The 13208-nt window shown below is 33.3% G+C and overlaps 2 protein-coding genes across 2 annotated transcripts; both read right to left on the reverse strand.

Annotated features, from left to right (window-relative positions):
- Window positions 1-350: 350 nt before the first annotated feature.
- Window positions 351-6495, reverse strand: LOC130806817 (probable 2-carboxy-D-arabinitol-1-phosphatase). The gene is made up of 9 exons (XM_057672020.1): window positions 5974-6495; window positions 4346-4451; window positions 4025-4241; window positions 3830-3948; window positions 2422-2520; window positions 1476-1529; window positions 1272-1370; window positions 901-1008; window positions 351-806 (listed from the first exon to the last, which is right to left on the reverse strand). Exons 1-9 carry the CDS (start codon window positions 6327-6329, stop codon window positions 450-452), a joined length of 1515 nt encoding a protein of 504 aa, XP_057528003.1. The 5' UTR covers window positions 6330-6495; the 3' UTR covers window positions 351-449.
- A 1392-nt stretch (window positions 6496-7887) lies between these two features.
- Window positions 7888-10935, reverse strand: LOC130806791 (probable ribosome biogenesis protein RLP24). Its single transcript, XM_057671990.1, has 5 exons — window positions 10787-10935; window positions 10299-10404; window positions 8698-8811; window positions 8452-8588; window positions 7888-8339 (listed from the first exon to the last, which is right to left on the reverse strand). Exons 2-5 carry the CDS (start codon window positions 10377-10379, stop codon window positions 8168-8170), a joined length of 504 nt encoding a protein of 167 aa, XP_057527973.1. The 5' UTR covers window positions 10380-10404; window positions 10787-10935; the 3' UTR covers window positions 7888-8167.
- Window positions 10936-13208: the final 2273 nt, after the last annotated feature.

The following is a 13208-nucleotide window of genomic DNA, read 5'->3' on the forward strand; positions in this document are numbered from 1 at the left end:
ATATATATATATATATATATATATATATATATATATATAAGATAGTTTTTTGTAAATAAACCTATAAATTAGGTAGTTCATATAATTTTTCCTTAAATTTATGGAGTTGTTTGAGAGAATTAAATTGTAAATGTTTTAATGTTTAGCTTGGTTATTTATATTTTTGAAGTTATAGCCAAAAATCAATTACTAAAAAAAAAGCTAACAAAAAGTCATTTATCAACTATAATCCCTTTGTCCCATTTGGTACATAATATACAAAAAAACTCTCACTTGAATTTATGCAATGTAGCAAAATTAAAGAGACTGAGGAGTATTCTACAGCTAAAAGCTTAAAAATACACCACGAGGAATGGAAATGGATAAAACTTTCTCACAAAACAAATTTGTGTTATTGTGTATATTGTATACAATATTGTCGTTTTATACAAGGATATACAGAATAATGACTAGTAAAACTCTTCGTCATCCATTGTTGGTCTAGTGATAGGAATCGACCATCTTCCTAAATGTGCAGTGTAATTTATGCACCGAACAACGCCTCTTCCACTCGGTCCATCGGGGAAGTCAATAACACTAATACTACCTTCATCAAGATGGAACGACCCAATTTGATCTTTCGATAACTTCAGGCAATGTGTCATCAAAGCTATATGCAGAGTCGGATTTCCTATAGCAACAACGACCTCTGATGGATCAGCTAATTCGTTTATTAAAGTTTGCCATACTTTTCCAGTCTGATCCCATAGATGACCAAGAACAGTGTCTCCGAGTCCATCCAGAATGTCAGGATCAACACCTGTTTCCTGTAAATTGGAGGGGAAAGAGATGGTAGTCAGAAAGACCCGTCATCAACTACAACCCATTTCGTATAGAATTCATTTTACGAGATATGGTTACTTGTTTTGTTTGGGCAAGCAATATGTCCGCATCCAGTTCTGTCATCTGTTTAACATCCACATATCGTGGTATACAATCAGCACCTAAGCAATCTGCGGCTTCTTGCACCTGATGAGCAATATCAGTACAACCACCTCATCATCATCATACCCCGTGTATCCAACTCATAGAAGTTATGATCATGTATAACGAGGGTTGGATGACCGCAAACCATACCCTTATCAAAGGAGATAAGGAGGTTGCGGTCAGTGAGATCCTCTGCTCAAGAATGACCTAAAAACACCTCTTACATAAGCTAATTAAGAATTGTCACTCGCAAAGAAAAATGGAGGTAGCTAGGAGTTGAAAATGGTTAAAGTTTCAAGTTTTACCTTCGATATGATCTGTGCTGCCTCTGTCGAGGCTTTTCCAGGGGCGCTAACAATTGTATTCACCTTCAAATCGAGAAGTAGCTCTGCGATTTTTTGGGACTGTTATCATTCAACATACATAACTAGTATTAGCACATATCTAATTCAGAATACGAAAAATAAAAAATAAAAATCTAATGCACAATGACAAACTGCTCAAATCACCTGAATGATGCCAAGCATATTCATAGGTTGATTTCCTAGAAGTGAGGAATTAGCCTGTTGAATACATTAACTTGAAGTTCAGATCTAAATTTTCGGAAAAGACCTGCAAAAGGTTATAAGAGGCTAGAAATTTTTAAAATACATCTTCAACTACCATATTTGAGTCTTTAGTTTTTTGAGAACAATATGAAATTCGTAATATGCAGAGCTAATTTAGTAAAAATTTGAAGTCGATTATGGTCCACAATCAAACAATCTTATTCCATGAGTTACGCAAAAGTGACCCAAGGTACCTTAAAATGTTTGTTAATGACTTCCTTTAGTTTCTTAATCATTAAAAGGTCCAAGATTAGAATGATTTTAAGCACGAGACATTTGTTTAAACAAGTGTCTACTAGATTTAGTGTAAATAACATTACTGCAAGTAAAAACGTGCGAAATAGGTTAGCTTATTGGAAGAAGTTTGACGCAATATACACATGAACATGCTTTACAACATTCAACAATATTCCATTCTCTACAACGAAGCTGAAGCTATTACTTCATTAATTATTCTAACATTTTCACTACTTGATCTATTCTGTTTAAGTCAATTCTAATAAGTTTGTAATCTTAACAAAATCAGGCTGTATTCTAAGTTCGAACGGGTTCTATTCAATCAGGTCCTCAGCAACCTAATGAACCTATTCTAATGTAAACAATCAGGCTGTAAAAATCAAAAAAATGTTGCCGAACTCAAAAATGTAACAAGATGTACCTTTCGATGTATTATGTATATCTTAGCCAAAAACTTAACGCTTGAACAAAATACCGAGCAATCAATACTCTTTCACCAGCTAGTTAGCTAGTTTCATTTACACTGGATTCATATTATCTACAAGTTTGGAGGCTCCATAAATAATGAATCAAATAAGAAGGAAAAAAATAGTGTTAGTTACTTCCACACCTCCTCATTGTCCACCAAAGAACCGTGACAAACTAGAATGATGCGCTTGCTAGATTTCCGACCCCCAGAACTTCCAGCAGCAATAGGTGAATTAGGAGTCTGCATACCGAACAAATACAAGGCATAAATTTAGAGATTCAGGGGAGTCTCAATAATTGACAAGAAAATCTTCTGAACATGCAGACAATGAATCGATGATACTCAGACTTGCACACAAGGGCCTGTTCAATTGTTTGATTCAACTATTTGATAAATCAGTTCCATGGTTTTATCCCAAGATGAACTGTCATTTGAGATTTGACGTCCATATCCATCTCAAAGTACAAAATTTGACTTGGATACTTGACGTGAATTCATAATCTATGTAGAACATTTGTTGACGCATAAAACTCATTCATCAAATGGAAGTCTCAGTTGACACATGTTATGGAGTTAGCAACCACGCTCTCACCATGTATCCTTGAATCCTATGGTTCTCCATCAAAGCTGAGGACCTTATGAATGTATTTCTTTCATTTACTTTCAAGTTTAAGTTCACTAAAGTTTTGGAAAGTTTATTCATTTCAATATCATTAATTAAAAAAGAAATTTCAGTTCATTGAATTTGAGTTTTGTTCACTTAAATTAGGGAAAGTTCGATTTCAACTCTTTTCGATACAAAAGAGCACAACCTCACTTCAAATTGATTATATCCAATTATACTAGATCTTAATGCAACAACTGATGTTGGCTGGATGTCCTTGGAGCCAGTGTTTTTCACTAGATCCACAATCACAAAGCATACAGCCACACACGTTCAATGACTAATGGGGTGAAGAAAGACAGGAACAGGGTGAGAATACGATCGGATTTTATCAAGTACTTCCTTGAAATGTCCAACCGTCCCAAAACTCACAACATGTCAGTAGCAGTGGCAGAACCTACCGCACGTCTGAGTTTGTGTTGTAAAGCATTAATACTCACTTAGCTGAATTACAAAAACAAGACTTGCTCCTTGGCCAATAATAATCAAATGAAACATGGCAAACATTACCGTTCTTGGTGAAGCCAAAAAAACTAAAGTTCTTTGGTTTCGGATTGATTCTATAAAAGTAGCTCATCAAATCATGTGCTCTTCTCATTTTATATTAAATAGCAAATGATATTTTCTATCAAGGGTCAATCGGAAACAACCTCTTTGTTATTACAATGATAAGGTTGTGTACGTTCACACTCCCAGCCCTGCCTAGCCAGTGAAAACCTAGGTAAGAGCCACTTAATGGCACTGGAGTAATGGATAGAAATATAACCATGCAGAAATTAGTAGAGCACCAGAAGGTAATTTTTGCAGAAACTGTGCCCATTTACTCTGAATCATAATATAATAAATAAATAAAATACAAATAACTTTGTTAAATAGCATTTGTACCTGATTTAATCGATTAAGGGAAATGTAAAGGGACTTGTCTTCAGGGCGAGGAATGAAATCCAGCACACTCACGCCACAGTTGCTCTGAAGTAGAACTCTGAAATACTCAGTTCCCAAGCCTAATAAGGAAAAGGGCCGAATTAGTAAAAGCATGTTTATTCCTATCTGATACATCAAACAAGGACGCAAAATTACCAATCGCTGTTGCAACAAGAGCTTGATTCACAGCATTGTGAGCAACCACAAGTACGGACTTGCTTTGATGGGTTAAGATTCTATCCCAACAGCTTCTGGCTCGTGTCCACAACTCCCTTACAGGATAATGACCATCTATGATGAAGTTTGGAGCATCTAACTGCCATTGGCGAAAAGCAGCACCAAATTTCTCCTTTCCTTCGTGTTTTAATAGCCCCTACAAACAATCAAACGGATCAATAACCATAACTGGACCACAGTCTAAGAATAACCCAATTTTTTGTGGGTTGCATCTCTTTAAACTGAAATCTATAACTCAACTTGAAAAGAATACAGATCTATTTCTCTCAAGTCGAAATCTGGGATCACTGGCTCCTTACGGCTACCCCAAATAATTTCAGCAGTTCGCTTTGACCTAGCCAGGGGACTGCAACAGAAAAAATAATAGACATCAAATGCCAACTTACAAGTAAAAACAAAACATGTCAAGAGAACTTGAGGCTGCAAAAGTTTTATTAGACGTCACTCAGCATATCTCACATTGTTTGAGTTCTGAATAATCCCCATCAAGGATAAGAAATAAGGAAAACTTTGATCTCAATATTAACTGCACCAAATACGGCCAAAAGACCAAGTTAGGTGATTGCACGGGAATACTCGCACAATACATAATGCCCTCACCTTTCAATCCATTCAAGCATCACTCACTGGATTTTCACGTTTCTTTGTGTTTCTCTCTCGCTTCACTCATGAATATAAAACACAAGAAGAATGCAAAACTTTGCAAACTGGATTAGTAACAATCCAAATTCTGAATTCTCTCCATAGTCCCTTTATTACAAAAAGAAATCCTACTTATAAAGAAACCTAATATCATTATTATCCACCATATTACTATTCTCAATCCTCAGGATGCACTAAAAGCTCCGTCTTCAACACTTATAATCCACCAAATTACTGAAATTGTTCATTCCAATCTAGAAGAGACATGCATTTGAATCTTTGGACACCCAAGTTAAACACCTAAATGCATTTTGAAAATGCCAACATCGTATAGAACTCTTATAATTCTATATGGCATATCAAAATATCTACACCATAACAAAACCTTCTTCCCACTTTTGAACAGCATGAAATATCTTTCATGATCCATCAAAATATTCATAACATAACTACCTCCTTGCTAAATGTTTTGATTTCCATACAATTCAAGTCAAAAATGGCTTTGAATATCTAATAAACACTTAAACCCTTGTCACATGAGATCCAATGACACTGAAAGCAAACACATTTCTCTTAGGACCTTATCCCAAAATCCTCTCAATGACAACCAAAATGCACAAATCATGACTACTAACAATGTGATCAACAACCAATTCTTTGCATGCTGTAACGTAATGAACTGAAGAGGATCAAAACCAAATTCACAATACATAAAGCCTAGAATACAGTGAACGGACTACCTAAACACTTGATTCTAGTTCAATATCCCAAATCCATAATTATCTTGGACCAACTATAGAAAAACCCATATTCAAAAATTTGATGTTAACCAACGCACTGCATTAAACTCTGCTAGTGATCGTACACTAAAATTGATTCAACTACTCAAAATATTTCTTTAGAATATTTGAAATTTTGCAATATATTATATGAATTCGACTATTAACTCCACTGAAATTATACATATTTATTCGAACCTACAGCCTATTACAAACAAATATCAAAATCCGCAGTGTTGCTGACTTGCTGCATGAGAGATTCGTTAACTTGATTCAATTGATTGAGTTGACACTAAAAGCCTATTGCAAACCCTAAATTTCGACAATACCAAAAACAAACACATTTCATTTCATGCTACATAACACTAAACCCCCAAAAAACCAATCAATCAGCAGCTTGTAAACAAAGTAAAACTAAAATCAAATTAAAAAAGAGAGTCAGAAAACCTAGTGAAGCAAACATCAAAGGAATCATCTAGAAGCATCTGGCGAGAAGTTTCAGCTTGAGATTCGCCTTTAGGAGTAAGAACAGAGAAATTAGAGCTTCCTTGAATTCTTCCCTCATCATTCCACGTACTCTGTCCATGCCTTACCAAAACTACCCTCTTAGCCGACTTTATCGCCGGAAATTCCGCCTTTTCCGCCGCCGCCGACGGTTCTAATTCTATCCCCGCTAAAACAGATTTATTTATAGTGGAAGATGATGATCGAATTATGAAGAAATTAGGTTTTGGTACAGAATAAATTTTACATTTTGAATAACTTGTAATGGGCAGTAGCGAAGAAGATGATATGGTAAGCATTTGATTCAATTGAATTGGGGAAATATTTTTCCAATGAGGGTTTAGGTTGTCGAATTTGCGCGCTAAATTGGGGAAGATTTTTTATGTGTGTTCTTTAGATCGTATGGTTACCGTTGTCCAGGGTTAAAGGTGTACTTGAACATTATCCCTGATCATTGTATGGAAATATTCCCAAACAAAAAATCTCTCAAGCCGAGCGTGGTATTTGATAAATGGTTGTTGGCATGGGTGTTTATTTGAATTATTGGGTTGATTTCGGGTTTCGTGTTTTGGGTCAGTTTGAAATCAAATTTTATGTCCATATTGCTTTTTACATAATTGTAAATTGTTTTTGAAGTCGGGTCAAATCGATTTCGGTTACAAGGTCGGATAAATTTTTGATTATCGGATTTGTTTCGAACACCTCTAGTTGTTGATTGTTGGTTGTTGGTTTTATTTTTTATTTAGCTTGTTTGATCAAGTATAAGTGTTGTTTATTCATCAAAGACAAGGATCTTTCTTTCTTTTTTGAAATTTGATGTCGTCATCATAAGTTTTTAGCTTTTTTACATGGTGGACAACGCTTTTTAAAACACGTTGTAATCCTAAGCTTTTAACATTTCCGCTTAATAGACAAAATATTAAGATTTCTGTTAAATTTATGTTATTATTATCCATCATAACGACTTTTTACATAAAAACAAACGCCATGATCATCTTTATGAGACACATTTTTCACAAATTTATTAAAAATAAGTACTTAATTTAAAACAAAGAACTTAACATTTTGTATACCACATGAAAAAGTTGAAGGCTTGAAATCACTATATGAATCAAAAAAATATTCATCTACCACGTAAAATGTAAAAAACTTAAAATTACCACATAAAATTTCTCCACTTTTCACATAAAACCAGATTACACTCAACTCAACAAAACACCAATAAATTTGTGCTATGCTATTTAGCCTTAGAGGCGGATGCATGAAGTTTGAAAGTGTTCTAGCCAACCATAAATTAAATTCTCATGTAGTGTTTGGGAACAAGTATTTTATTTCAAATTATAGATTTCAATTGTGAAATCATAAATGAAGAATTTGAAAAATGACAAGCTTTGGGTAGTGATTCTCAAATTCTCAACTTTCTACTTTAAAAACAATGGTGGAATTTGATCCAAATTCAAATTTGAAAAATTTTGATTTGCCAAACAATAAATTTGAGCTAATTCCAAATTTCTAAATGAAATCATGGTTCCCAAACATGACATATTATTTCATTTTAAATATCTCATTTGCCTTTTGCACATTCGTCAATACACTAATTCAATATTTAATAGCGATAATTGTGTATAATTATAAATTATAAAAACTAGATATTAATAAACTTTATATTGAGACGAATCAAACAAAATCTCATTTGATTATGTTTTAATGCATAGATTAAGAATAAAATACAAATTAAGAGTGACTGATAAAAAATAACAAAAAGCAAATGAGATATTTAAAAAGAAACGAAACGAGTAAATTATACTGAATTTCTCAAAAAAAAAATCTTAAGTAAAAAATGTCGTGGTGCTGTGGTTCCATGTCAAATCATTATGATCAATTCGGAAGACCCCGTAAGGTGTTTGGGTGAACCTACAAGGCTACAAGTAAGCCAACAACTAGGATCATTTCCATGGAAGCTTAATTGTTCTATATAATCAACATGGGGCAAATGCCACATAAATCTATTAATGGAACAAAATGAAAGCATTCAATCGTTACAGTAAGACGGGCTAATTCGACAAAACGGTTAAAGATTACTACAAAAAAGAAGCACATAAAGTAAATGACTATATCCAGACATCTGGTTGCAAATTTACTCTTCCATAGCGCGATTGTCTTCCTGTGGCTCTGAAGTCTTGACTTTGATCTTTGGTAATGTGAGAGACGGTTCTAGTTTTTGGACACTGGGAGCCTTGATCAAGTCGATGCTCATATTCAGCTCTTTTCGTGCTCGTTCGTTCTCTTGGCGTTTGTTTGGCTTCAACCTGCAAAAATTAGTCGCAATAGAAAAAAAATGAACGGTTAATATATAAAAAAAAATTCAAAAATCTAAATCGGCTGCATGAGAAACTATGGGTTAAGGAGACGAGAACTGACCTCTTCTCAATATGACGCATGCTTCTGGTATGTCTGACCTTGTCAATTGTCTTGATTGCCTTCAATGTATTCTCGGCAAGACTCCTGTCATATCTCTCTGGCCTATTACGCTTTCTCTCAAACTCAAAGGTAGAGTCCTAAGGAGCAAAAGAAACAAAGGCGAATTCAAACAACATTAAAACAACGTATAAACATAACTAATATTGCTTCATTGTCACTAAATGGATTAAAGCTGAAGCTCTATACCTGCGTCATATCCTTTCCATGCAATTTGCGATAGGCCTTGGTCCATTTGACCTTTCGAGGATTCCTCTTCATTTTGAAGTTCTTGTGACATTTGGATCTGCAAAATCTAAAAATCTGCAAGGGAAGATATTCAAAAATCATTAAGCCTGAGCACTCAACACAAACAGACTTCAGCAATTTCAAGTCAGATCTTTCAGATCCTGCATTGGTGCTCCTGGGGAATCACATTTTGTCCTCCAGGCTAATACCGGGAAAGGATGATTGTCATACAAATGAAAAAAAAAATCATGGAATAAGCAGGTAGAAACATTAAAACCCAAAAAAGTTCGCTTCCAAATTGATCATAAAGCATTAGAATATTGCATAGTTCACATCAGCCCAAAGAGCTACTAAAGGCTATAAGAAGGACAAAATATATATAACATATAACAATCACAAATACATGTTCAACTTGCAGTGGTACAATGCAAGTAGGCATTAGAGAGTAATGAGTGAACGGATTGTTCTGGATGATCACACAAGATAAGTTACTGGTTCATGCAACCCACTACATATTTTGGGACAAAAGGTTTTGGAATCATTGCTGTTTGCCATTAGGCCAAACTTCTAAGATGTAATACCATATCTGCCCTTTAATCCCCTATTGCTTTAAGCACTTCCATATATCTCTTTTAGTATACTTATTATTCTTAAACCAGTTCAATGGATCCCACTTTTCTTAAATTCCTTATGCATCAGTCAGAAACTTGCTTCTTTGCCTATAACAAAGAAATCCTTTATTGTGTTGCTTAATGTATGCGATTGTGAGTCATGATCCAACTCTTGGCAAAGGGAAACATTGGAAGTGCAATCTTATTGAATTTGTCTACTGTTCTGTGTTTACTCACATTTGTAGTTATTTGGTGTAATTATTTAATGACCAGGCTAAACTAACCAAGGACTTTCAATCATTTTTTATATAATTGTATCTGATTGTCATTGTAGTTGCCAATGTTTTTACTGCATGTTTTATACTACATTAAGTTTCCCCGTTTTTCATTTAGCTAGAGTCCAGATTTACTTTTGCATACTTATAGAGCTTTGCACTACCTTACTTTCAAGAGTGGAGAAAACATAAACCCTAGTTTATCTTGCCTAGGTATCTCCCATGCTGTGTATTAAGCAAAAACCAAACATAATAGGTAGGAACAACTAATTCCCCTAGACATTAGACAAATGCCACAATCAGGAATTAAGAATTTTGATCCTCGGATGTGAGGCGAAATAAAGATATAAATAAAAAAAATAAGGCAATTTAATCCCTGAACAACCACAAAACAAGATGAAATCAACTTCATCTCCACTTCTAAGTTCTAACACTAACAGTGACAGTCAATTCCACCATACGGCCTTTCATCTAGGCACCAAACACATAGTTCTCTCACCATATTTACCTTAAGTTTACTCGGGAACAATATATGCCAATTGCCAAATGCTGAGGCTTATAACCATGTTCACTAGTTTCCATTACTTCAAAATCTCCCAATTATTCCAAAACATAATTGTTGCAGTATCCATAAAGCACAGATTGAATAAGAATGAAAACAGAAAAAACAATTTACCTTAGCATCATTGCGTACAAATTGAATTCCATGACCAGGATATATCTTAGAAGAACAAAACCAGCAAGTTTCTATTCTCATGGTGATATGATACTAGAATCACCAACTGCACACAAAGAACAATAATTTGTTTCAGAAAAATACCACTCAATTACGAAAACTTACATGCTTTTTATCTTTTTTGACATTTCAAAAACCCTAATTAAGTCTAAGCAAAATCCCTTAATAGTTTTCACGATTTAAACTACCATCAACAAATCAAAGATTCGAAAGAAATAATTGATTGTAAACAGAGAATCACTATCAACAAAGACAAACTCATAAAACAAGAAGGAAAAATCATCTTAAAGTTTGTTAAGTTCAGAAAATTAAACAGAAAATCTTCATGAAAAACCTCAAATAATATAAACAACCAGCATGAAAACACAGAACATGACTTTCCAAACAGATTGGATACAAACATAGAAGGAAAGAAAGGTGAGGAATACCAGAATCTTGCAAGCTTCGAGCAGGCGGAAGACAATGGGAGGTATGTTGGAGGGTTTTAGCTTTTAGGGCAGCTAAGAATGATAGTGGATCCGGGTCGGTTTAGACATTACCCGATATTAAACTTGAGTCTTTGTCTATTTTGGCCTACCCATTCTACTTTGAGCAAGTCTTGTACGAGAGTCGAGACCATCTCAAACACAAACTCATACAAACAGTCTATTAGTAGAAAAATATATAAAATAAACAATAAAATTTGAATTCACTTGAAGCAGTTCTTTATATTTTTATATTTAAAATGACTTGTTAAATATTAAATAGTTAAAAGGGAGTATTTTAAGTATGGAAGTGAATTTTTTGATTAATTTAGTTGTACTATATTAGCCTAATGTAGGATTGTTTACAATAAGACCATCTTAGGTGAGGAATTATGTAAATAAATATTGAGCAATTATTGTAAGACATCGTTTATAGGTGAAGACATATCCGTACAACTGTACAAGGAACCCAAACTCCAAAAATAGAAAGGTAGGTTTTTTTTTTCGAGGTAGAAGGTAGGTACTTTAATACCAAAGTGTCAATTTGAATATCAAAATAACATTTTAAACAATTAAAATGCACACATTCTTGTAAGAAACGAGCTCTTTGATTGACCATTTTTAGGTTTGCCTATAAAGAAAAATATAGAGCAAAAGTAGATATTAAGTTTTAATGGAATCATTTGCCTAAAGGATGAAAATAAAAAAAAATTCAACTTTGGTGTTTTCTAAAACTTAATTCCCAAAATAGTGTTATTTTAGGTAAGAAGTTTTACTAAGCTAAAATATTTGATTTGGAAATTCTATCCTAACAATTAACTTAATAAATTGTAGTCGTGTTGTTATTTATCTTGTATTTATTGTCGTATATTTTTGGATCTTTATAAATAAGGATGTTATTGAGTGACTTGTATAATCACAAATCTATTAATCGGCTCTAAGGTAAACGGGTTGTTACTATGCTATTTCAATAAGAATACAAAAATATGCTATTTAATGTTTAATTTGTTACTCAATCTGTCAATAAGAATATAATTATGTTGTGTTGATATTTACTTTGTTAGTCAATTTATCAATTGACTTTGTTAAGAAATTCATCAATTGTCAGAAAACAGACTATACTTTATTATTCATTGTTAATACACTCACATGTTATTGTGATTGGCAGTAAACGAAGAAGATGGTAACATTCAAATCAAATTGCTACTGCAATTTATCAAAGCTTATTATTCATATCGAATTGCTACCTTTTTCTTTTTTTTTTTTTGTCAAAGTTTGCATTTTTTTAAAACAAAAGATCACAGGGATAATGCTATCTTCATTTAAAGATAGCCTTGCACATTGCATATTTTTTAAACTGATATAATTTTTTTTAGAGAATCTCTGTTGAATTTGATAATAGTAAATGTGAGTTTTTGCTTGGTTTGACAGGTCTTTTGGCTTAGTCATGGTAAAGTCACACAAGTTTTATGGCGGCCTCAACCGATTTGCAAACCAAGCATAGTGGTTTCGACAAACAACTTTATTGATTTTGACTTTTGAATTTGATTGAGATTTTTGGTTGTATATAGACGTATTTTTTGGACATTAAGCTCATTTTGTAAGACTTGTGGGATTTGTTAAAAATTTGTTTAACGCATATATTTGCTTGACCAAACAATATTATCCTCTTGCAGGTGTAGCTTAGTAAAACTATTTAACTATATGAACACCATTTTGGGAATTAAGTTTTAAGGAACACCAAAGTTGGAATTTTTTTTTATTTTTCAACCCTAATTAGGAAAATCATTAGTTTTAATAGACTGGATCAGAAAGACGTCTCTTAAGAAAACGACTATTAAAAATGAATATTATGAAAATAGGAAAATAGATTTTTATACTAGTGTAGTTGAACTACTTAACTCAATTTAGAACGGAATGCTGTTGATAGTAAGTTTTAATTTTTTTCCTCAAGTCGTGAGTCGTGACAAGTGTGAGAATTGCGAAAATTTGAAAAAAATAAGATCATTTAACTTAATTTCAAAAATAAGCTTCGTGAAAACGTAATTTCCAAAATAAGCGTCCGTATATCAAAACCTAGCCTTGGAGGCTGTTACTAACAACGACTTAATGAATTTTAAGTTTTCAGTTCTCAGTTACTTTTTCATTCAACCTACGAGATTAAGGAGTTGATCAGTTAACCTTAAAGTCGCTGTTACTAACAACGACTTAAGGAGTTGACTGGTAGTAACAGCTAACAGCGACTTATGACTTTAATTTTTATGTTTTTAATTCGCTGTTAGTAACAGCGACTTATTCCAAGACTAGGTTTGGATGTACGGACGCTTATTTTGGAAATTAAGTTTTTACGAAGTTTATTTTTATAATTAAGTTGTTAAATAATTTT

This window comes from Amaranthus tricolor, chromosome 2 (assembly GCF_026212465.1).
Source record: "Amaranthus tricolor cultivar Red isolate AtriRed21 chromosome 2, ASM2621246v1, whole genome shotgun sequence".
Lineage (NCBI taxonomy): Eukaryota > Viridiplantae > Streptophyta > Magnoliopsida > Caryophyllales > Amaranthaceae > Amaranthus > Amaranthus tricolor.

What these genes read in the sequence shown, in the direction of transcription:
- LOC130806817 (XM_057672020.1), bottom strand. Translation starts at nt 6,329, where the DNA reads ATGCTTACCATATCATCTTCTTCGCTACTGCCCATTACAAGTTATTCA. An exon ending in CCCTTAATCGATTAAATCAG is followed by an intron (nt 2,521 to 3,829) that starts GTACAAATGCTA and finishes TTCGGTATGCAG; the next exon opens with ACTCCTAATTCACCTATTGC. An exon ending in CAGCACAGATCATATCGAAG is followed by an intron (nt 1,009 to 1,271) that starts GTAAAACTTGAA and finishes ATTGCTCATCAG; the next exon opens with GTGCAAGAAGCCGCAGATTG.
- LOC130806791 (XM_057671990.1), bottom strand. Translation starts at nt 10,379, where the DNA reads ATGAGAATAGAAACTTGCTGGTTTTGTTCTTCTAAGATATATCCTGGT. An exon ending in TTGTACGCAATGATGCTAAG is followed by an intron (nt 8,812 to 10,298) that starts GTAAATTGTTTT and finishes CTTCCCTTGCAG; the next exon opens with ATTTTTAGATTTTGCAGATC. An exon ending in ATGGAAAGGATATGACGCAG is followed by an intron (nt 8,589 to 8,697) that starts GTATAGAGCTTC and finishes TTTGCTCCTTAG; the next exon opens with GACTCTACCTTTGAGTTTGA.